The sequence below is a fragment of the Pinus tabuliformis genome, chromosome 9 (assembly GCF_031772625.1).
Source record: "Pinus tabuliformis cultivar Carrire ecotype Pingquan chromosome 9, CPIR1, whole genome shotgun sequence".
Taxonomy (NCBI): domain Eukaryota; kingdom Viridiplantae; phylum Streptophyta; class Pinopsida; order Pinales; family Pinaceae; genus Pinus; species Pinus tabuliformis.
In genome coordinates this window covers 447246327-447272215 of record NC_142307.1, presented here as the reverse complement: position 1 = coordinate 447272215, position 25889 = coordinate 447246327, and the positions used below count along the sequence as shown (strand labels likewise).

The 25889-nt window shown below is 37.4% G+C and overlaps 1 protein-coding gene and 1 pseudogene across 1 annotated transcript; both read left to right on the top strand.

Annotated features, from left to right (window-relative positions):
- The first annotated feature begins 965 nt into the window (after positions 1-965).
- Positions 966-1976, top strand: LOC149149103 (uncharacterized). Its single transcript, XM_089442387.1, has one exon. The coding sequence runs from the start codon at positions 966-968 to the stop codon at positions 1974-1976; it is 1011 nt and encodes a 336-aa protein (XP_089298513.1).
- Positions 1977-24212: 22236 nt separating this feature from the next.
- Positions 24213-25889, top strand: LOC149149102 (GDP-L-galactose phosphorylase 1-like; annotated as a pseudogene).

Genomic DNA, 25889 nt, shown 5'->3' with positions numbered 1-25889 from the left:
TTTGACACAAGGGAGGGACTGGAAGAGAAGATTACCTTGAAATGGAGGCATTACACTAGAATTCAGATCTTGGATTATGAGGGAGTTCCTTTCGGGTGTCGAAGGTGTCATACGGTCAAACACATTTACAAGGAATGTCCACTGATAGCAAAGACTGCTGAACCCGCCAGATCACCTATAACACAAAAGGGCAAAGCACCGGAGTTGGCTCCTTAGGTACCTGTTTCGGCTATGCGTATCAACATCTCGGCTTCAAAAGGTAGCTCGGGGGAATCCACTAAGGTAGTGGATGAAGCCTACAAGCCGCCCTCGCCTCCATTGACTAGGGCTAGGGCTGCTGCTGCTGCGGAAATGGCGAGCATATCGGGTACTCCACCTCTGCCCCCTCTCTCATCTCATGCTTCTTAATTTCCTCTTTCAGTGTTTCCTTCTTCGGATATTATTGCACCTATGGTTCTAGTTATTACATGTGCGATATCCCTCGCCCCACCTATCATAGCCCCCTCCTCCCTTACGGTCCATCCGACCCCATCTGAAACTGGGGCTCCGGCCTCATTGATCCTGGCAATACCACATTCCTACAACCTCCATTCCAGACTCATTCCGGGGTCGGAAGCACTGTCGGGGCTGGGGTTAACCTTCACTGGTCCACCTACTCAGGCCTCTTGTGGGCGTAAATCTGACCTAAAAAAGGCCATTCAGAAGGCCAGTGCAGAGGTAGCATCTAGTAGGCAATCTACCATGGAAGGGGTTCTTAGAGCATTGCAAACCCTAGATGGGGTTCTGCCATGAAATGCCTCTCATTTAATTGCAGAGGTCTGGCTAGTACCTCCAAAAAACTAGACCTGCAGAGATTGATTGATAAATATCTAGTTGATATCATTTTGTTGCAAGAGACTTTGGGTAGCGCTGCCTCAATTGAACATGCCCTATTATCCATCAGATCCGGATGGACATTCCATGCTATGGATGCCAATGGCAGTGCTGTGGGTATGGCCATTGGATACAACCCTCGGACTATTAATGTATCCTCCACTTGCGGAGGTAACGGTTTTGTAGGAATGGACCTCTTCTCGGCAGAGCTAGGAGAGACCTTAAGGATCATCAATATTTATGGACCTTGTCAGAAGAGGAAGATTTTTTGGCAGCTGTTTCTTGGATTAAATTTGACAAGCGAGAACCATGTCATCATTGGGGGAGACCTAAATTACTCCATTGGATATGGGGAATCCTGGGGATCCCAAGCCCAAATTGACCCCCTTTCCGACTACTTCAAGGATATTATGGAACAACATCAACTTACAGACATCCCCATGAATAAACATATGCCTATATGGAAGAACCGGCGAGTAGGGGATGTTGTCCTGGCCAGAATATTGGATAGAGTCCTCATCAAGATCCCCTTGCTTCAAAGACTCTCCAGATACAGACAATGGGTGGGATCAGGGGGAATATCTAATCATTCCTCTATATACATGGAGATACTTGGACCTGATGTCAAGCCAAAAGCCCCTTTTAAATTCAATCATGTTTGGCTTCAAGACGAGGGGTATATAAATCTCATCAAGGACTATTGGGCTACCCACCCCATCACAAATCACAGATCTGCGGCAGAAGGTTTCTGCCACAACCTTACCCAAATAAAGCAGATAACCAAGGCCTGGGTAAAGGAGAAGAAGATTAACGATGATCAGAAAATCTCGGCCATTGAAGTGGAGATGGAATTATATTGGGATGATAGAAATCTTGGTTTTCCTTTAGCAGATGAGAAGTCTAAGTTGATTGAGCTAGACATGCAGAAAGACCAGATTCTTAAGGAAAAGGAAGAGTCTTGGAGGCTAAAGAGCAGGGCCATATGGTTAAAGGCAGGTGATGAGAACACCAAATTCTATCAGAATTTCGCTAAGGGAAGGAAAATTTCAAACACCATATGGAAAGTGCCCTTGCCTAATGGGGAACAAGCTGATAATTTCTGAAAGCTCTCCAGATTGGGCACCTCCCATTTTCGGACTCTTTTCAGGTCACCACAAGAGGCAAATCTAGCAGATATCATTCAAGTTGCAGGACTATTCCCTAGAATGGTAGGGGAGGAGGAAGAAGGGGAATTAACTGCTCCTGTTACTCTGGAGAAACTTGAGGGAGTCCTAAAGTGGTTCAAAAAAGACAGGAGCCTTGGCCTGGATGGGTGGACTATAGAGTTCTACTTGGCTTTTTTTGATATAATGGCCACCAACCTGCTACAGGTTGTGGAGGAATGCCGATCTACTGGAAAATTGTATAATGCCATCAACTCCACCTTCATTGCCCTTATACCCAAATCGGACTCCCCTACCTCTTTTGATGACTTCTGGCCCATCTCCCTCTGCAACTGTCTTTATAAGATCATTTCCAAAATTATTACAAATCGTATCAAGCCCATCCTATCTCAGCATATTCTCCCTGAACAATTTTCTTTCCTTGAGGACCGCAGATTCATGAAGCTATAGGCACTGTTCAAGAAGCCATCCACTCCGTTCAAACCCGTCGACTAAAGGGTATCATCCTCAAAATTGACCTGGAAAAGGCTTTTGATCATGTTAATTGGCTTTATATCAAAATGCTTCTCATTCACCTAGGCTTTCCCCACTTATTTACGAACTGGATAATGGCCTGTATTACCACCCCTTCTTACAGTCTCCTCATCAATGGTTCTACCTCTCCTTTTTTTCATACCAAAAGAGGTCTGAGGCAGGGTTGTCCACTGTCACCCCTCCTCTTTCTGCTTGTCATGGAATGCCTGAGCAGACTCATTTATCATGAGAAGCAGCATGGCAGATTGTCAGGTTTAAAAATAACTGACCAGTGTTACCTGACACACCTCCTGTTTGTGGATGACATTCTCATTTTCTTGGATGGAAGCATTTGAGACATGACCTCTATATACAAGATCCTTGCCATATTCTATAGATCTACGAGTATGGTGGCAAATCACACAAAATCCTCCATATCCCTGGCATACACTACAGCACAAGAATCTTATCATGTCATGCAACGATTCCCATTCAACCCGTGACCACTGGATCAGGGCTTCAAATATTTGGGTTTTTGGATCAAGCCCTTGGGACACAAGATAACAGATTGGACTTGGCTGATATCCAAATTTTAGAAGAGGATATCTCACTAGAGCCACCGCATTTTATCCAGAGCTAGAAGGCTAGTCCTCATTAAATCTGTGCTAGAAGCTACCCCAGTATTTTGGATGGCTTTGGCTTGGATACCTAGAGGTATTCTAGCCCGCCTCAAACAAATCTGTTGCAGATATCTATGGAATGGAGGGCAAGACAAGCGCACTTTTGCATGGATTAAATGGTATAATATTGCTTCGCCCAAAAAATGGGCAAGATGGGGGATTAAATAGCTTACATTATTCAGACATGCGCTGGCTGCAAAAATGGGATGGACTTTACTTACCAAGAAAAATCTTTGGACAACCATCTCATACCATAAATACATCTGGCCATTACAGATCATGGATTGGATTCGGATGACAAGTTGGAACAGAATCGGCATGTCCTTGGTTTGGAAGGCTTTATTATGTTCACTACCCGTTATTTGGAGCCATCTAACGTGGAGAATAAATGATGGCACTAGGGCGCAAATCGGATTGGATCCTTGGGCTGGTGGAGTAGGGAGATATTCTCTTCCTCAGGAACTTATTGGAATTCTTGAGCAATATAACATTAAGGTAATTGCTCACATCGCAGACCAGGGAAACTCTACCCTCTTCTATCAAGCATGGAAATCAGTCGCGCAGTTAAATCTACCACCTTTCTAGCATCATAGATGGGAGGACTACACAAGTGCTCTAAGAGAATCCCATATCCGCATCAAGGAGGGACCAGACGAGCTATTGTGGAGCAAAGTAGAATCTGGTTTATATACTCCCAAAGAAGACTACTTGAGCCTGATCTCAAACACAAAACCAGATATCATTCAGAGCTGGTGGAAACACATTTGGCACTTAAAGACACCTCCCCACACCAGACAATATTTCTGGTGCATCCTTCATCAAAAGGTCCCTACTGGGGATGCGCTTATGCATCAATCTATTCATGGACCCACCTGGTGCATATTATGCAAACAACAATTTGAATCATTGGATCACCTTTTTCTCTTCTGCAATATCACTAAACAGATTTGGAATGGCGTGTCCAATGTTATCAATTTCATGGGAACATGGGAAGGAGATAATATAACATCAGCTTGGGAAACCTGGAATCGAACCCATGTTGGATCAAACCTTCCTTGCCTTCCCCTCATCATTTGCTGGGTGGTTTGGTTGGCCAGGAATAAAATGATTTTTGAAAATGGATTGATCTGTTGGCAATCAATTATATCCAAAATCATTACTTCTTATCGCGAGCTGCCCGAATTTACTCCCCCATGCGCTCGCAGACCGTCCGCCCCTGATCCCATTGGCCATTCCATTCCTTGGGCTTTCTTTCATGGAGCTGCCCAACAACACGACTGTGGGGGAGGTTTCATTCTATATATTTCAGATCCTCATTATTACAAAGTCATGATGGGCCTAGGAGAAGGAACAAACAACTATGCTGAACTTATATCTCTTCGCTATCTTATGCATTTTGCTTTTCATCATGGATGTAGAAAGTTATAGATTTATGGGGATTCAAATATTATTATAAATTGGATCAATAAAAATTATAGATGTCACGCACACACACTCATTATGTTGCTGGATGAAGTTTTTCATCTCAAAAATAAATTTGACTCCATACTCATTCGTCATATCTACAGGGAGCATAATCACAGTGCCAACAGATTATCCAAGGAAGCCACGCACCTTCCAAGAGGACAATGGATAATACAAGAACTGAGGGGAACATCTCATTATCAGTACTACCACAGGCCCTATATAGATCAAATATACCATCAGGTGGATGGTCACTAAATTGTTTGAAGGATTACTGTTTATTCAGCGTGGATGTAGATACTACAGTTTATATTTCATGACCAACACCCTGCAAGGTGTACATATGTACAGAACACATTTACAACATCATCCTGTGTGGTGATTTTTTTACTTTTGATACAGCATCATCCTGCGAGATGACTTTTTGATACTAATCCAGCCATATATATGAATAGTTTGTAGATACAAAACATAAACTGCATATGCGGAATAGCAATTACTACATGTAATTTTTCACTATATTAATGAAAGATTACGATTTTTCCAGTGGGGAAAAAGGTTATCCATATGATATCAAATTTCAGGATATGTATTGTAATATACCCAATTTTCCACTTTGCAGATGGCTCAAATACACATTCGTTGATTCAACAGTTTATGGAAGCTACTAATTTTTACTAGGACATTTTTGCAAAAGGAGCAAGAGTAGTTGTTAGAAAGGAAAAATCAGGGTTTTTTTTGCCAAGATGAATCCCCTACTTGGCTGAATCATAAATCAAAGCTTATGAATCTTAGGGAGACTATTTCTTATTATGGCATGTCCTTCAGTAAATAGTGTTTCAATTGTAGTTTTTCAGCATTTGGTTGTTGGAGATGGATATTAGACAAGTTTTAAAAAAGAAAAGTTCAAGCTTGGAGTAATATTGACCTACTACCTTTCAAGAAGATTGCAATTATTGATAAATTTCTAGTTGCGGGTCAAATTGGTTTATGTGTCTTTTTCTTTTTTTCTTTTCAAGTAGCTTATAAAATGTTGGAATAGGTACTCCAAAACTTTTATTGGGCAAGCAAGATGGGTTAAAATGGATTAATATGGTGTCTTTGAGTTTTTTGTAATTTCACTTTCCATATATTTCACTTGCTTATTGGCTTCCACATTCCCACTTCTATCGGCGTTCCTTTGCACCTCTCGGTGCAATTGCTAGTTTTAAAATCAATGCCTATATATGCAATTTCAAGGACTACCATAATTCTCACATAATTCTTTAAAGGGTTCTAGCTCAATGGTAAAGCACATGCTTTATAAGTAGGAGGTTGGTGGTTCGATTCCACTGTGTCCTAATATAAATTATTCAATGATATTATAGTTTATTTTTAATTAAATATTTTTAATCTTGGTTTATTTCAACGGTGAAATATTTTTCTAGATTCATTATTTTATATTGTCTCTAAAGAGACAAAAGTGATCATGTATTATCTTTGAAAGTAATTTTTTATTATCTCTTGAGAGACAATAGTTAAGATCAAAGATATTGTCTTTTTAAAGACAATATGTCTTTAATTCAAACTATTGTCTCTAGAGAGACAAAAATGAAATTGTCTCTAGAGAGACAAAAATGCTTGTGTTATATATTGTCTTTATAGAGACAATATTTTAAGACAATTTATTTTAAGACAATTTAATTTGAGACACCCGCTTAAAGACAATATCTAAGACAATAGACAAGTTTTCTTTTGTCTCAAGTTAAGAGAATTTACCCAAATATTGTCTTAAGACCCCCTTTGTGTTCTAGTGTGAGAAAGTCGGGTTTTGCTTTGACACGATTTCGGGTTGAGTTTCACTGAATTCCTTCGACCGATTGTAAACCCTTCATGCCATGCCGGTGTGTTGTCTACAACTAAGATCCATCCATTGGACTACAATTCCAAAACGCAATTCGCAATTCCTTTTTCTATTATCAATTCCATTATACATTCTGCAAGTAGAGTTAGAATTCATCATCTTAGTTTCACTTTATATCAACAAGATGGCCATGGAAATCAAATCCAAGAAGACGGAAATGGCGCGGTTGTGCTACATATCAATAGTAGCAATGCTTTTGTTAACGTCGACGATTCTGGTGACACACACTGGAGCTGAAGCTGAAGTTGCTGCCTCTAGGTCTAGCGAGGAAGTAGGTTCTGGAAGATTGGTAGAAGGGTCAACAAAGGCTGCATTTGGGTGCCACAAGCTGGGCTACCCTATACCCACTCATTCTCACTACCCTCCATCTCCACCTCCCCATGCCCATCGCCTTTGTCCTATCCCACATGCTTAATCTTCCTAGTCTCATATTTTGTGTTATTAAATCTCACGAGGAGCACATGCACATCACTAATGTGGTCTTCTTGCCTTTACCATAGGTTCTCATCACCTCCTAGCAAGTAAATAAATAAATGTTATTCATGTAATGTAATCATTTGGAAAAACGTTTCTGTAATCTCAGTCTCAATAAAATTTTGTGAACTTTGTTGGTATAAGTTTTAAAATAATGGTTACAGTTAGTTATTTATGCATGATGATATGAATGTCTCTTTTATCTGAATAGTATTTGAACACATTGATATTATTAGTGGTGATAAACACAATAGTATCACATATTATAAAGCTTTATTACACTTAAAAATAGTATTTTTTAAAATTTAATTAATATTTTATTTTTCCCTTTATATTGACACTCTTTAAACTAATATATCAAAAATTCATTTCAGCCTAAACGATTGTAAGATTATTTTATGGAAAAATTGTGAAATCATCTATTAATTCTTAGGATATAAATAGTGTTTACAACTTTTTAAATGATTTGTTCTCATCATGATGTGATAACGGTTGCCTTCAAGGATCAAATATAAAGACATGGTTTTAGGTCAAGGCATGTCAATTAATGATTAAAAATTCAACATATCTCGTAATGTTTTTCTGTAATAAATTGAATATCCATCCAAATTATACAAAATGAAACATAATTTCAACATTTAATTTTGGTCCATTAATATTTCTCTTATCTCAATCTCAATAAAATTTTGTTAACTTTGTTGGTATAAGTTTTAAAATAATGGTTACAGTTAGTTATTTATGCATGATGATATGAATGTCTCTTTTATCTGAATAGTATTTGAACACATTTATATTGTTAGTGGTGATAAACACAATGGTATTACATATTATAAAGCTTTATTAAACTTAAAAATAGTATTTTTTAAATTTATTTAATATTTTATTTTTCCCTCTATATTGAGACTCTTTAAACTAACATATCAAAAATTCATTTTGGCCTAAAGGATTGTAAGATTATTTTATGGAAAAATTGTGAATTCGTCTATTAACTCTTAGGATATAAATAGTGTTTACAACTTTCTAAATGATTTGTTCTCATTATGATGTGATAATGGTTGCCTTCAGGGATCAAATATAAAGACATGGTTTGAGGTCAAGGCATGTCAATTAATGATTAAAAATTTAACATATCTTATAATGTTTCTTTGTAATAAATTGAATATCCATCCAAATGATACAAAATGAAACTAATTTCAACATTTGATTTTGGTCCATTAATATTTCTAAAACTTGTTTATTAAAAATTATATATATATATATATATATATATATATATATATATATATATATATATATATTTCTTAACCCTTTCGTATATCATAAAAGAACTATACATGGCATGCATGTAAGTTTAGTCATGAATCAACTCTAAGATATGAACTAAATGATTCATAGTATTGCATGTTCATCCTTAAATATTTTCATTCTTTTTTTTGTTTCTCAATGTAATTTTCCTAGAAGAAATGGCATGTGCTTCAAATGAAACAAGGAACTCATACATATGATTTGGACTACTTGCCATGTTGTTCAACAAAATTCTTAGTAACGACTATGGTCATATAGGAAAATTGAGAGAATCATACCTAACAGCCTTATTATAATAAGTTATTACATCATATCTATTGTATGATATCTCATTCTTTCTATATCTAATAATGTTCGACATCAAATATTTGTCATTTTAATACAACTATAGATGTTGAGAAGGAAGAATGAAATAAAAGTATACATAAAGTGGTAACAAATGCTTTTATTTTTCTAATTTACTCTATTTCTTAATCATTGAATTCATTAAAACATGTGTAATATTATTTTTACTTTTGGGACATATTTATATTAATATGATAACAATGTAAATTTAGAAACATCTAAACTTATTTATCAAGTGACATTTCCTTACATTGCCTAGAAAATTCTCTCCAAATATATGACTCCGAAATACATTAGTTGAAATAGCTCAAAACTAAATATTAGAGAGTAAAATCAGTGTTTTTTTAGGAATGACTCATCACTCACTTAGAATACTCACTAGAAATTTACCATAACGACCTATGACTACAATTGACTAGTCTATCATTAGAAATAAAATGGAATAAAAGGAACTTGTATCTTTCTCAAAACACAACTTCTTACTGTGAATAGTGGGTTTTAATGTTTAGTAATGAACCCAATTTGAAAAAGTATCTAGGTTGTTTTGAGTTTGAAAATCTGGCACTTTTGGCCTTATGGACCATTGAAAAGGTCAAAAATGTGAAGATGAGTTGTACACTTGTATTCTAGTTTGAAAACCCTTTTACTACCCATATTGCAGATGTCATGACGAATTGTAATATTTAAATTTTTTGGAAATGTTAACACAAGTAATGGATCATCCTCATTATTTGTCGAGAAGGAAGTGGGGCTCTACCATATAATTTTGATGATGGTTTTGCATTGTATGAATGTGTTGACATCATAATTTCAAATGATAGGAATGGAAGATTCCAATATCTTATTGGTTCTCTAATTTCCATGCTAAAGTGTAGATGTCATGCATACCACTCTTTGTAAAAAGGACAATTTCAAACTTAGTGATGATATGAATATAAACATGATGATATGCACTTTTGGTTCCTAGAATATGTGGCTCACATGACTTATAAAGGTGTAAATTGTTGATTTCTGATAGTACACTATAAAGGAAGAATATGTGTTAGATGCGTGAATTCTCTGATCTATGAAGTGGAGTTCTTGTTTTATTTCACTACTCATAATTTGGGGGAGTGGTAAGAATATGTGTTAGATGGGTGAATTCTCTTATCTATGAAGTGGAGTTCTCATTTTCTTTCTATGCGGCTACTACATTTACAGACTTACATTTTGGAATGACCACAATGAAGCCAATTCTTTTCATTATATGAGATTTAGCTAGCCTTCCCATTTACCTTTCTCCGAGCTTGCAAAATTTATGATGTGTTCCAATTTATCCATTGTTGGCATGAATGTAAGTCTCATGTGGAATTATGTTTATTTTTATTAGGTGAGATTGATAGAATTGTTTTCCCTATTTTGCAAACAAGTATTCAACTCCTTTGTAGGATTTAAATCAAGACATTCACTTTCTCACCTTTTTTGTTCATTTGTATGTAAATAAATTGTTGGGATGTTGTCAAAGTTACTTAGAATTGTTGTTATTTTTCTATATTTAACTGAATACATACAAAAAATATTACATCCAATAAAAGTGTTGAACGTATGGAAAACAACATGAACATATAAAATTTCAATGTGCAAAATGTGATGCAAATTATTCAAATTTCCTACTAAACATAAATTAATTTGGGTCTACCTTTTTGAGTGATGTTTTTAAGGACATGTTTTGACATGGATTGTATCCACAAACTATGTGGGGGTATTAAATTCTAGATCATCCCTATAAAACATGGTTTCATTTCTCAATTGAATGAACGGTGTCATATTAGGAAATGTCCTACTGAATTTTTAGTGGACAAGGTGCTCTAGGGGTTCGACCCTAGTAAATTCAACTTCACCAAAGTAGGCAAGGAAGAGTTGTTTCTCCATTTTGAAGAAAGTGAGCAAAAAAAAAATTCAGTACTTGGAAAAATTCCCTATCTTTGATAGTCCAAATCTGATTGCCATAAATGTAAGCATAAATAGCGAGGACAGAAGCACTTTTTGATGCAGTGTTTGAGGGTTTTGTGTGCACTTTGATGCACTTCTCGTGTTATTCTTTCTTATAATGCAGGTGAGTCCAATTTAGTGTGAGAATGTGCTTCTTGAGTATTGGACTGCTTGCTTAATGCATTAACCATGATAGTTTTTTGTTAGAATTTCATTCTGTTGTCGAGGTTGGGAACCCATTTTCTCGTCATGGGTACAAGAGCCTCTGAGATTTTACAACTATAAACCAACTACAATTCCGCTTAACTTCACTATTTTAGTTGCGACATTTGACTCTTTTTGGATTGAAACAATTTCAGTGGAACTTTTGAATAGAAATAAGAAGAGGTTAAATATTTCATTCTTTTTATTTTTTTCGATTTGATAACAAATTTTTAAACTATAGAGATATGATTACAACTGTGATATCTAAATATTGTCAAAATTGGCATGATGAATTAATGTGGAAAGGTTATTACCTCAACATTCCTTTCCTCATTGAAAAAGCACCCAAAAAAAGTACCATGAAGGTCTGAGAAAGGCAGGGTCAATATCATGGAAATTCTCTACTATCCTGTGAGGGTCTGTTTTTTTAAGGGGGTAATACTTCAGAGGATTTCTCCAATGATGTTGGCAGTGTTTTCATATGTCTTCAAGATAAAAACATAACATACACTGTTCTCATTTCAAATTAGTGGTAAAAAGGGTTTTCTGTTTCCTTAGGTATAGTGTAGTAGCATATTACCAATATTTGTTCCTCCCTCATGCAACAGTGTAGTTAACATTAATGGTTATGTTAAGACTTGTTTCTTTTAATAAAGTGTATAATCATTTTTCATATTACTAAACATCTCCGAATTCTGTATATAACTAATGCTAAGTAGAAAAACAAGCTTTGGGAGAAGTGGACTAACATATATTAGACACTCAAGTTAATATTGTTATGTGGGAAAACATAAATGGTAACTTCATTGTCCAGGAAATGTTTATATAAATGGCTTCTTTGGGGGTTCAAAGTTTTTGGGTTAGAAGCATATCAGTCATGAGCATTGTCATAGCTTTGATGAAGACATGTATAATATATTGTGGTAATGTTCTCAATGGCTGGAAAGATGGAATTTGATGCAAATTTTGTCCATGTATTGTTATGATACTCTCCAAATGAGGGATTTTATGTATAATTGCAAAACCACTAACCAAAAATATAGTTCAGTGGATATGTAAGACCCGGTTTTATCGTTTGGTTCTATACACAACACACTTGTTTTGTCCCTTGGTTAAGGATTCATACATCTGTGTGGAACATCTTGCTAGCTCTCACAAAGTTTGGTTCTTTTTTACTATTCCAATAAAATATAAATACTATCATAACACCCTAAAATTGGGCTGATATATTATTTATACCTAATAGTATTAACTAGACTTTTACAAAACATTTTAAATAGTCATTATCTTTGCAAATCTTGAAAACATAGAACCCAAAAAGCTCAAAAATATCATCAAGAAACTGGTCAACAAACCACTAAAGTAGTGACAGAGTTTACTGAGAATCTATTTCAAGCTCATAAATAACTATCAAAGAATTTATATGTAAGACAAACACCTCGTCTCAATGTAGAGGATCTCCTTGTTATTTAATTTTATCATATTGAAGCATTTGTAATTTCAAAGTTTATTGATATTTATTCTCTGGTTAGATGACTTCTTTTGATTTTTTACTTGTGTTGTTTACAAATCATTAAGCTTCAAACCTTTTATTTGATGTGAAATTCTAATACGTATACATTTCTAGAGAGAGAGAGAGAGAGAGAGAGAGAGAGAGAGTTTGAGTGATTTACATTTATTTCTATTCTAGGTCACAACATTACCCATAATTTGGGGGAATGGGAAGAATATGTGTTAGATGGTGTTGTGGTCACCAACAACCCCCCCCCTTTTTGTTTGATATTAGCAATAACACCAAGCAAAGGGGGGACCCTGAATAAAAAATCCAAAAAATATTTTTGTTAAAGTTTTTGTGTTTTAGACTCCCTAAGGCTTGATCGCATCGCAAAGAGAGAGTGAAGCGTTTCCTAAGCGCAAAAAACAAGCTACGAAGAAGCGACGCGAAGTTCATCGCGTCGCATACATTCAAAGCGCTCTTAAAAAAGAAAATCTTAAGGAATCGCCAATCGCCGATATGCGATGTCGCATATCGCAACGTCGCTTGAAACAACATAAGTAACTGAATGAAAATCTGCGATCTGCGATCTGTGATATCAACGATCTGCGATCTGCGATATTGGCAATTTGCGATAACACTTAATGACGTCGCAGTCCTCGATACTGCGATTCCAATCGCAGAAAGGACTCATCGCAAGAATTCTCCGACATAAACGGTAAACCCAAAATTGAGCGCGCACCTTAAGGGAAATTAATGATCGCAAGCTTGAGTATCCAGGAATGATTGTATCGCGTTTTTCGAAGAGTCAAATCATGATGAGTGTCAGAATTACACATTCATTAGAACTTAATGCTTTCATGTCAATCTTTTTGTCATTTCTCTTCGTCTTTGCGTAAACTGCAAGACATGTAACTGATATAAATCTATATGCAGGAAACATCTAAGGAAAAGAGGAAAGCGCCAATGGGGTAACAGAGAGAAGATGCCTCCGCAAATGGATACCGCATGCAGCAGGACCACGGATTCCAGAGTATCACCCAACAGGCGCTGATGAAAATAGACTATCTGACTCAGAGTCAAAGGCGCACAAAAGCAGCATGTTTGCAAAAGATCTTGAAGCTCAGACTGGGTAAAGCAAAAAGAGAAACGCAAAAAAAGGAGGACGCTCCAGAAAAGCATGGAACAAAGAACGGAAGCAATTCTCGATACAGGGGATTGTCCAGACAACGCGACTCCTAACTCATTGAGTCATTCACATGACCGAAAACTGAAATAGCAACAGCAAAATCAGTTCGAAAGGAACCTGGGTTGTACTAAGTATACGCACAGCGAATACACCCAGCTAGAGAAAGGTTTTCGAAAATATCTTCTAGTCTGTCAGAAAGAGGTGCCAGCTCTTGTTGTTTCCACTTTTATCACTCAAACGAAAGAAGAAGACAGCGAGCCGACTCTTCCCAGGCAAACGTTGCATTACTTACAGCACTAAGGAGCAGATACAAAAACGGTTAGAAATTAGATTTGATTTTTAGAAATAAATTTGCTTTTAGTAAAAGGGCGGTCATTTGAAGTCGTTCCCTAAATTTGTGTAATTAAGATTAACTAGTTAGTAGTATTTAGCCCTTCTCATGGCATTTGGAGAAGGGTCCGGAAATCTGTCAAAAAACTTGTCCTCTGAACATGCACTTTTGCACCCTCGGAGGGGGTTTTTGATGAATGGATGGATCGAGATTTATTTATGTTTGCATTTTAATGTCTGTTACTGATGTTGCACTTATGTACTCTTAGTAGATATTAGGACAAGTAGAAATAAATCGTTATTGCTTGAAGTTTATTAGTGAAATCAGTCATAAATGGTACTTTTATCTCTTGATTAATTTCTGCTTATATTCCTAAAGTGATATGCAGCTGAGTTCTTTATATGTTAATGTATGAATGTGTGTATTACCATTTGGCACTTCTGTACGGTGGAGTCATTTATTTGTGCTTGACATATGAATAACTAATTATGCGATATGCTGTTCACAACTGTTTTTCCTAACTTTTTATGCAGAATGGTTTATCTTAATGGATTTCTATTCTTATGATAGTTGAATGATCTTTATTACCAACTATTGTTCGAAATCTTTTTAGATCGCATAATAGAAGAAAAATACCCCGGGTTAGCGTAGATTAGATGTATTGTTTTTCATTAGATTACAATAGCATAGAGTTAGTTTAGAAGTTAGACTTAAATTAGCTTAAAATACCCCTAGATCAATACCATCAAACTCTACACACACACACACACCCCTCACATTGGGAAACCGGTCCCATTACCCCCAGTCGGACCCGCTACTCCAAACGGGCAAGGAGCCGCCAACCAGGTTGACCGGGTGGGTATCCCCCTTATTGTTGACCCGATTTCGGGGCCCTCAACATATTTGGCACTAGAAGGAGGGCACGAGCTATGAATGGCGCATAAATCAAAATCTAAATACCATTCTGAGAGCAAATCACCCTCACCAACTCCCCCGACTTCTCCGGTACGATTAAACTCGGAGCTAGAAGTCGCTCGGGCATCCACCGCTGCTACACACCCTAATATATCAGACCAACTTATCATTGATCCCCCTGAACTTCAAACTTTGATTCGTAAACTCCAGGGATTCTCTATTTTTACTCAGAGGTCTGATAAATCTAAAGGCAGCGTGACTTCGCAGTACAATCCTGCTCATCCCCTGACCAGATTGAAGAGTGAAAAGTTTGGCATCCAGCCAACTGAAATCCCTCTCCCCACTAGGAAAAGAGCAAGGAAAGCACTTCCAGAGTCTGACAGAGAGACTCTTTCATCTACCTCGTCCATTTCAACTCCCTCACCGCGAAGTCAGCCACCCACATCTTCACCCCAGATCACTCATCCATCTTCCGCAACCCTTCCTCCGCGATCATCGAAGATCATAATATCTCCATATTCTCAGCTTCAGAGATCATCTTCTGCACTTCTATTAACTAGCAGCTCAACGATGGCCCAGTCTCCATGGAACAACCCTGGGGCGGTTTTAATGCCTCCACCCCTGAGTCCAATACCAGCCCATCCTGAGAAATGGCTACCTAAATTCAATCCAGAAACAGGCATGCTAGCTGAAGAACATATCAATAATTTCATGCTTTCTGTTAATCTCAACGGAGTTACCAACAAAGATGTTGTTGTCCGGCTTTTTCCCTATACAATGCAAGGAACAGCCGAGTCATGGTACTTTTTGTTACCTTCCGGATCTATCACGAGCTGGGACATTTTTCAAAGTCAATTTCTAACCAAGTTCGGTGATGATAGATCAACAGCGACATTGATCAACGACTTATCCAATCTTAAAGCTGAGGCTAGAGAACCCATTAAATATTTCAATTTACGGTTCAATAAGATCCTCAACAAAATCCCCGCTGCTTCTCCACCTAGCGAGGAAGTAAGATGTGAATGGTATATTACGGCCTTACCATCAAACTTGGCCATCTTCGTAGATAGGGCAAGCAAGACGACCTTAGTTGAAAGCTTAACAGAGGCGTTAGCAGTTGAAAAATGCGTAGTAGCCCTTGAAAAGAGATCTGCAATTGAAGAACGTAAATCTAAGAAAATCTCTTTCAAAGAAGACACCAAGAAGAAACAAACGAAAGATCCTTTCGATATGGAAGGATTACAAAAAGTATTAAAGGCCATGTCCAATGAGATGATTGATATAAGAAAACAAGTAGCAAAAATGTCTTCAAAAAGGCCTTTCAGGACTTTTAAAAGAAACCCTCCCATGGAGACGAAGCCACCCAACGCTGTCTCAAATGTTGAATCTGAAGAAGAAGAAGAAGAGAATACCATCGAAGCATAGACCGACGATGAAGAAGTGGTGGAACTACAAGGAATGTGGGATTTCATCCTCCCACAAGAAGAGGATCAAGAAGCATTTCCGGTTAGCACACGAAGGAAAAATCAACTTGATCCTCCCCAAACTACCCCTAAACAGAAGGGCGCAAGCCCTGCAGCAAAAGATAAGGTCGCAACAAAGAAAACAATCGCCAGAGTGACCCAATTTAACCCAGTCCAATCAGACCAATCGCCTCCATCAAGAACACTGATAGTGTCGGATGAAATGGAGTATAACATCATCGATGACATGAAAAAGACTAGGGCTAATATCACCCTTTACGAGTTGAGAAAATTGAAACATCAACAGAAAATAATGATGAAAGAATTACATGCTGTGCCTACTACACCTTTACCTATGGCTGTAGCTTCCCACAATGTGGGAAGACCTCCAATCAACATGATCAATAAGATTGATCCAAACGACATCACCTTAATTGGAGGAAGATCTAGATCTCATACTCCTCCTTTTCTCCTCACTTATGAAATTTTCAATAAAAACGTGCACAATTGCTTGGTTGATTCTGGGGCTTCAACCAATATTTTACCCAGGTCAATATGTGCCAAATTGAATGTTCAACCGCAAAAATCCGCAGTGCGCATAGTTCAACTTGATCGATCGCAAGTCGAAGTGATAGGTGAACTTAATCAAGTGACCATAAGACTGTCGTCTAACCCCAAGGTATGCCAGGTTATCGACATTCTAGTAGCTGATATCCCTGAATTCTATGGTTTGATTCTTAGCAGGGACTGGTCCGAAAAACTCCACGGATACTTTTCAACCGACTGGTCGCACATGTGGTTACCCTACAACGGTAAACCAAATCAAATAAAGGTTGAACGAGAGTTGCACCAAAAATACATAGTGACGGAATTGGAAGGAGAGAATGAAGCAATAGCATACAACAGCAGCATCATAGGCAACTACTCGGTAGATTCTTTCCTCGGAAATTTCAATGCTCATATATCACCTTATTTGGAAAATTCAGTTTTGTCCCAAGTAGAAAACTTTTCCCAAACTGATGATTCAAAATGTGTTAGTTTTTTAGATAACCCTGTAAATACATCTTTATTTTGGAAATTATATTTTGACAGCTCTAAGTCCAACGAGGGAGCAGGAGCAGGATGCGTTCTGATTAGCCCAGACGGAAATAAGACCATGCTTACATGCAGACTTGAGTTCTATTGTACAAACAATACAGCGGAATACGAGGCCTTGGTGCAAGGCCTATACAAAGCAATCGGATTGAACATTAAGTATCTTCAAGTCTTTGGAGATTCTGAGATTTTCGTCAAACAGGTACGTAACACCATACACTGCCTGTCAAGTCATTTGAATCACTATCAATCTTTAGTACAAGATCTGACTGCACATTTCATAGCATTCAATATTTCGTCAATCCCGAGACTCCAAAATGCAAGCGCAGACCTGTTAGCTAACGTAGCCTCTAGACTTATTCCCTCCGAAGATTTCAGTCCAGATAGGTTCTCAATAGAATTAATCTTTAGACCGTCCATCCCTGACAACATCACCAACTCAAGAGTATTCAACGACGATCCGGACATCGTAAGTTTCCTCACCTCTAAAGGATCCTACTCAAACCAGATAATCGACGAAGACTGTCATGATCACCAAATACAACAAAGTAGCACTGATAATGCTATACCCAAATCGGTGGTCAAGTTAGAAGACCTATATGATTTTAAAAGTCGGTTCAAAAGGTCAGCCACAAAATGTTAATCTAGGCCCGGGCCTAGCCCCTGAAGAAAAATCAGCATATATCCGTCTTCTGAGACAGTACAAAAACGTTTTTGCCTGGAATTACGATGAGCTGAAGACTTACAACACTTCTATCATTCAACACACTATCCCTATGATTGACAATGAAAAACCTGTCCAACAGAAGCTCAGGAAAATCCACCACAACTTGGAAAATCAGATAAAGATTGAGCTGAACAAGTTGTTGAGAGCCAGAATAATTTTCTCGGTCAGACATTCCAAATGGGTATCCAATATGGTACCCGTTAGAAAGAAAAACGGAGATATTAGGATCTGTATCGACTTCCGGAATCTCAACAAAGCCTGCCAGAAAGACAATTTTCCCCTCCCACCTATCGAGCAAATATTATAGGCAGTAGCAGGCTCAGAGTTAATGTCTTTTCTGGATGGATTTTCATGATACAATCAAGTGCTGGTACATCCCGATGATCAGTTAAAAACCACCTTCCGAACCAAATGGGGTACCTACGCGTATCAGAAGATGCCATTTGGTCTGATCAATGCCGGCGCCACCTTTCAAAGAGCCATGGACATTGCATTTAAAGGTTTAGTCAATAAATCGGTAGTGATTTACCTGGACGATATAACAGTGTACTCCAAGAACCGAAGCGACCACCTCAAAGATTTGAAACAAATCTTTCAAAGATGTTTAAGGTATGGGATCTCACTTAACCCGAAGAAATCTTTTTCGCATTAAGTGAAGGGAAATTGCTAGGATTCATAGTGTCAAAATCTGGTATTCACATTGAACCTGACAGAATCAAAGAAATTTCCAAGATATCCATGCCCCATAACAAAAAGACCATGCAATCTTTCCTGGGACAGATCAATTTTGTAAAAAGGTTTGTCCCGGATTTTTCACATATTATTTCTCCTTTACAAAAAATGATAAAAAAGAATTCAAACTTTAAATGGGGTCTAGACGAGCATGAAGCATTCAACTTGATCAAACAAGCTATCATCAACGCTCCATCTTTAGCAACCCCAAACTTTTCAGAACATTTTATCTTATACACGTTTGCCTCAGAGAAATCTTATGCTGCGATTTTAACTCAAGCGAATCAAGAAAAGGCAGAAGCTCCAATCGCATTTTTTAGCTCGAACTTACAAGGTGCTGAACTCAATTATTCAGACGTGGAGAAACAGGCATATGTTGTTTTCAAAGCAATCAAATATTTCAGACCTTTCTTGCTAAAAGCCCATACCAAAGTCATAGTACCGTTCCAAGCGGTAAGAAACCTCCTGATACAGAAGGATGTGGGCGAAAAGAGAGCGAATTGGATCACCGCCTTACAAGAATACGATCTTGAGGTCAAGCCAGCACACATCGTGAGAGGTCAAGGCTTCTGCAAGATGTTAGCTGGAGCATCACAAATTCCTGAGAACTCGTCTGAAGAGGTACACACGTGTGAGGTAAGCCTAAACGACGCAGAATCATTATATGCTGACACCATTTATTTTCTTAAGAACGGGTATGCTCCATTTCACCTGGATCACACCAAGAAGAGAGCCCTGAGATTGAAAGCTAAACAATACCAGCTCATAAATGATGTTCTGTTTAAAAGAAATTACGATTCTGTGCTTCTTAGATGTCTTGAGAAAACTGAAGACGAAAAGGTTTTGCAGGAACTTCACGATGGACCAACAGGTGGACACTATGCTGGAGAAGCCACCGCACATAAAATCTTGCGTGCAGGATATTACTGGCCCACGCTGTGCAAAGACTCATACAATTACGTAAGGAAATGCCAAGTCTGCCAGACTGCTGCAGGGAAACAAAAGAAGTCATCCATGCCACTGCAGCCGGTTAACATTGAGCAACCGTTCAGTCAATGGGGCCTGGACATAATAGGTGAGATCGTTCCTCACTCTTCTAAATAGCATAGGTATATCCTCACAGCAACTGACTATTTTACCAAATGGGTAGAAGCAGTTCCTCTCAAGACAGCTAATTTTGAAAACATTATTGAATTCATAGATCAGTTTATCATCACTAGGTTTGGATTTCCAACGGCCTTAATGTTTGATAATGCATCATATTTTTCTGGAAATGCAATGACTGAGTTTGTGCTCAAAAGAGGGTTCAAACTGAAGTATTCTGCCAACTACTATCTGCAAGGTAACGGGTTGGCCGAATCAACAAACAAGAACCTAATCAGGATTATTAAAAAAACAGTCGACCAAAACCAAAAGAATTGGCACAAAGCGCTGGTAAATGCCTTATGGGCAAATAGAATTACAAAGAAAGCTTCTATCGGCACTTCTCCCTTTAATTTAGTTTATGGGAGAGAAGCGGTTCTTCCTACTCACTTAGTCATCCCCTCTTTGTCCTTAGTTCAATACATCGATGAAGTACCTACTTCCTCCTTACAATTAAGACAAATGGAAATAACCAAACTAGAAGAACGACGAGAACAAGCTAAGAAAACCCATGCTCACCACCAAGCGCTAATAAAATCCTCTTTTGACTCAAACATAATGACCAAAAAAAAAATGTTCAGATGGGAGATTTAGTTTTAAAATGGGATAAGGCTCATGAAGAAAAGGGCAAACATACAAAATTCCAGAAGCTGTGGCTTGGTCCTTTTCAGATTGTAGAGGTCATAGGCCCATCGACTTTTGTGTTGCAGGATTTAACAGGAAGGAGAGATTCTCTGCCTGTGAATCGACAAATTCTCAAAATGTATTTTCCATAGAAGATCATTCTTCTATTTTTTGTAGGATAGTTTTAGTTTTATTTTTGTTTTTATTTTCTTATAAATAAGACTGGTTGTGAATGATCATAAATAGTATTCATGAAAGAGCACACCATTTCTCTATCATATTTTATTTTCACTTGTATAAATAGCAAAACTTTTCGAAAAATCTGACTCTTATTATTGACAAATAAAGTTAACTTTAACCTGAATATGATGTTAGTTTCAACTTCGAAAATCTTGGATGAAAGCAACTTTTGGTAAAATATTGTTTTATGCCAACACAATGAAAGGTATCATCAATAATAAAATAAATATTCTCTGTAAAACTGTTGTTTTCAAACTCTATTATTGTCGTCCAGAGCTTTCTTAAGGAAAAACAATGACTTCCTCCCTGCTGAGGGAAATCGCAGCATCCAGAGAAACAATCCGAGAAAACACCATATCTCAAAGAATAAGAGGTCTCATCACGAGCCGGCTTATCATGATCACAGATATTATAACTTTCTGACTTTGCCAATACTGTCTATCAAAACAGGGCAACGACTCAAGATTGTTGCAATCAAAAGACAAGGGGTCTGATCACGAGCCAACTTGTTCTGCAGAAGTGTAAATCAAGTGAATGACTGTGTCATAATTTGGCCACCAAACCAAGACATTGTTCTTTAGAGAATAAAAAAAGAAAAAGTGTCAAAAGGATTTTTCTCTGAAATGTTGTAAATAACCTCAAGCAGGAAAAAGGATCATTGCTGGATAACATGGTAACCCTGTCGAGGCTATGGACGCTTGCGGGCAGCAGAGGCTCTACCTACAACAAATGAGCATATTTTAGAAAGCCAGTATGCAGAGACGACCTTATTTTATCTTTAAAAAGGACCGATTAATGTCTGGTATGAATGCAAGAACTAACCCAGAGGAAGCAGACAATCGGAATAAAAAGGTTGTGACGAAATATCATTGACAGGATAAGGGGTAATATACTCTATCTGTCCATAAAAAAATTTAGACATACGAAAATTTTTCTGTTTTGGAAGTGAAAATGCAATAGAAAAGCAGAGATAACTGGTTCTTCACAGTGAATCGCCATTGTTGTGGTCACCAACAACCCCCCCCTTTTTGTTTGATATTAGCAATAACGCCAAGCAAAGGGGGGACCCTGAATAAAAAATCCAAAAAATATTTTTGTTAAAGTTTTTGTGTTTTAGACTCCCTAAGGCTTGATCACATCGCAAAGAGAGAGTGAAGCGTTTCCTAAGCGCAAAAAACAAGCTACGAAGAAGCGACGCGAAGTTCATCGCGTCGCATACATTCAAAGCGCTCTTAAAAAGGAAAATCTTAAGGAATCTCCCATCGCCGATATGTGATGTCGCATATCGCAACGTCGCTTGAAACAGCATAAGTAACTGAATAAGAATCTACGATCTGCGATATCAACGATCTGCGATCTGCGATATTGGCAATTTGCGATAACACTTAATGACGTCGCAGTCCTCGATACTGCGATTCCAATCGCAGAAAGGACTCATCGCAATAATTCTCCGACATAAACGGTAAACCCAAAATTGAGCGCGCACCATAAGGGAAATTAATGATCGCATGCTTGAGTATCCAAGAATGATTGTATCGCGTTTTTCGAAGAGTCAAATCATGATGAGTGTCAGAATTACGCATTCATTAGAACTTAATGCTTTCATGTCAATCTTTTCGTCATTTCTCTTCTTCTTTGCGTAAACTGCAAGACATGTAACTGATATAAATCTATATGCAGGAAACATCTAAGGAAAAGAGGAAAGCGCCAATGGGGTAACAGAGAGAAGATGCCTCCGCAAATGGATTCCGCATGCAGCAGGACCGCGGATTCCAGAGTATCACCCAACAGGCGCTGATGAAAATAGACTATCTAAGACTCAGAGTCAAAGGCGCACAAAAGCAGCATGTTTGCAAAAGATCTTGAAGCTCGGACTGGGTAAAGCAAAAAGAGAAACGTAAAAGAAGGAGGACGCTCCAGAAAAGCCTGGAACAAAGAACGGAAGCAATTCTCGATACAGGGGATTGTCCAGACAACGCGACTCCTAACTCATTGAGTCATTCGCACGACCGGAAACCGAAATAGCAACAGCAAAATCAGTTCGAAAGGAACCTGGGTTGTACTAAGTATACGCACAGCGAATACACCCAGCTAGAGAAAGGTTTTCGAAAATATATTCTAGTCTGTCAGAAAGAGGTGCCAGCTCTTGTTGTTTCCACTTTTATCACTCAAACGAAAGAAGAAGACAGCGAGCCGACTCTTCCCAGGCAAACGTTGCATTGCTTACAGCACTAAGGAGTAGATACAGAAACAGTTAGAAATTAGATTTGATTTTTAGAAATAAATTTTCTTTTAGTAAAAGGGCGGTCATTTGAAGCCGTTCCCTAAATTTGTGTAATTAAGATTAATTAGTTAGTAGTATTTAACCCTTCTCATGGCATTTGGAGAAGGGTCCGGAAATCTGTCAAAAAACTTGTCCTCAGAACATGCACTTTTGCACCCTCGGAGGGGGTTTTTGATGAATGGATGGATCGAGATTTATTTATGTTTGCATTTTAATGTCTGTTACTGATGTTGCACTTCTGTACTCTTAGCAGATATTAGAACAAGTAGAAATAAATCGTTATTGCTTGAAGTTTATTAGTGAAATCAGTCATAAATGGTACTTTTATCTCTTGATTAATTTCTGCTTATATTCCTAAAGTGATATGCAGCTGAGTTCTTTATATGTTAATGTATGAATGTGTGTATTACCATTTGGCACTTCTGTACGGTGGAGTCATTTATTTGTGCTTGACATATGAATAACTAATTATGTGATATGTTGTTCACAACTGTTTTGCCTAAGTTTTTATGAAGAATGGTTTATCTTAATGGATTTCTATTCTTATGATAGATGAATTATCTTTATTACCAGCTATTGTTCGAAATTTTTTTAGATCGCATAATAGAAGAAAAATACCCCGGGTTAGCGTAGATTAGATGTATTTTTTTTCATTAGATTACAATAGCATAGAGTTAGTTTAGAAGTTAGAATTAAATTAGCTTAAAATACCCCTAGATCAATACCATCAAACTCTACACACACACACACCCCTCACATTGGGAAACTGGTCCCATTACCCCCACTCGGACCCGCTACTCCAAATGGGCACGGAGCCGCCAACCAAGTTCTGGACCGGGTGGGTATCCCCCTTGTTGTTGACCCGATTTCGGGGCCCTCAACAGATGGGTGAATTCTCTAATCTATGAAGTGGGGTTCTTGTTTTCTTTCTATGCAGCTACTACATTGATAGACTTCATTTTGGAATGACCATACTAATGAAAATTATTCTTCATTTTATGGGTTATATCTAGCCTTCCCATTTACATTTCTTTGAGCTTGTAAAATTTTTGATTTGTGACAATTTCTCCATTTTTCGCATGAATGTCAGCCTCCTGTGGAATTTTATTGGGTTTTACGAGGTGAGACTAATACACTTGTTTTCTTTATTTTTCAAATAGGTATCCCACTCCTTTGTAGATTTAAATCAATACCCTCACTTTTTGACCTTTTATATTCATTGCTATGTAAATAAACAGTTTAGCTATTATGAGAGTTACTAAGAATTGTTGGAATCTTTTTAGATGTAGGAACCTAATACATAATAAAAATATTGCATCCCATAAAAGCATTGAAAGTATGGAAAATTGTAGGAACATATAAAACTTCGAAGTGCAAAATTTGATGCAAATTCTTGAAATTTCCTATTGAACATACATTAATTTGGTTATGCCTTTTGGGGTGATGTTTTTAAGGACACGTTTTAACATGGATTCTATCCGTAGACTATGGGGGCGTAATAAATTGTAGATCATCCCAGACAAATATGGTTTCATTGCTCAACTGAATGAAGGACATCATCTTAAGAAATTTCCTACTGAATTTCAAGTGTAGAAGGTCTTGCAGGGCTTTGACCCCAGTAAATTCAACTTCACCAAAGTAGGGAAGAAAGAGACGCTTCATGCCTTTGACAATCCAAATGTGTGTTCCATAAATTTAATCAAAAATAACGATTATGACAACACCTTTTCATGTAGTGTTTGGGGTTTTTTATTGTTCATTGATGCACTTCTAATGTTATTCTTTTCTATACTGCAGGTGAATCCAATTGAATAGGGGCATGTGGTAACTATGCCTAGAGTATTGGAATGCTTTCCCCAATGTATTTACCATGATAGCTTATCGTTACCATTGCATTTGGTTTTCAAGGCTGGCAATCCAATTTTTCGTCTTGGTTACCATAGCCTCAGATATTTTGCAACTATAAACCATCTACACTTTCACTTAAGTACACTATTTTCGTTGCAACATGTGACTCTTTACTCATTGAAACTGTTTCAGTGCAACTTTTGAACATAAATAAAAGGTTAAATAATTCATTGTTTTAATTTTGTTTATTCAATAACTTATTATGAACTGTAGAGATATGATTACAACTGTGATATCCTAAAATTTTACAATTTGATGTGACGAATAAGTGTGGAATGATTATTATCTTAACGTTCTTTCCCGCACCCACAAAAGGAGTACCATGGAAGTCTGAGAAAGTGGGGACAATATCTTGGAGCTTTTTGACTATCCTGTGAGGGGCCTAGTTTTTGAAGGGGGTAACACTTTGGAGGATCTCTCTGATGTTGTTGGAAGTGCTTGCATTTGTATTCAACATAACAACATACCATACAATGTTCTCATTGCAAATTGCTGCAAAACAATGTTTTCGTTTCCTCAGGTATACTGTAATAGCATATTACCAATATTTGTTCCTCCTTCGTGTAGTAGTGTAGTTTGCATTGATGGTTGTGTTGATACTTGTTTCTTTTTATAAAGTATAGAATCCCTTTTTATATTACTAAATATCTTCAAATTGTTTATGTAACTAGCATTATGCAAAAAAACAAGCTTTGCGAGAAGTGGACCAAGAGATATTAGATATTCAAGTTAATCCTTCTATGTGGAAAAACATGAATGCATTTAAAAACTTAAACGATAGGTTGATTGCAAAAAGAGGATACACCTATACACAAGGTTCAGAAATAGTCCCGGAAATGTTTAAATAA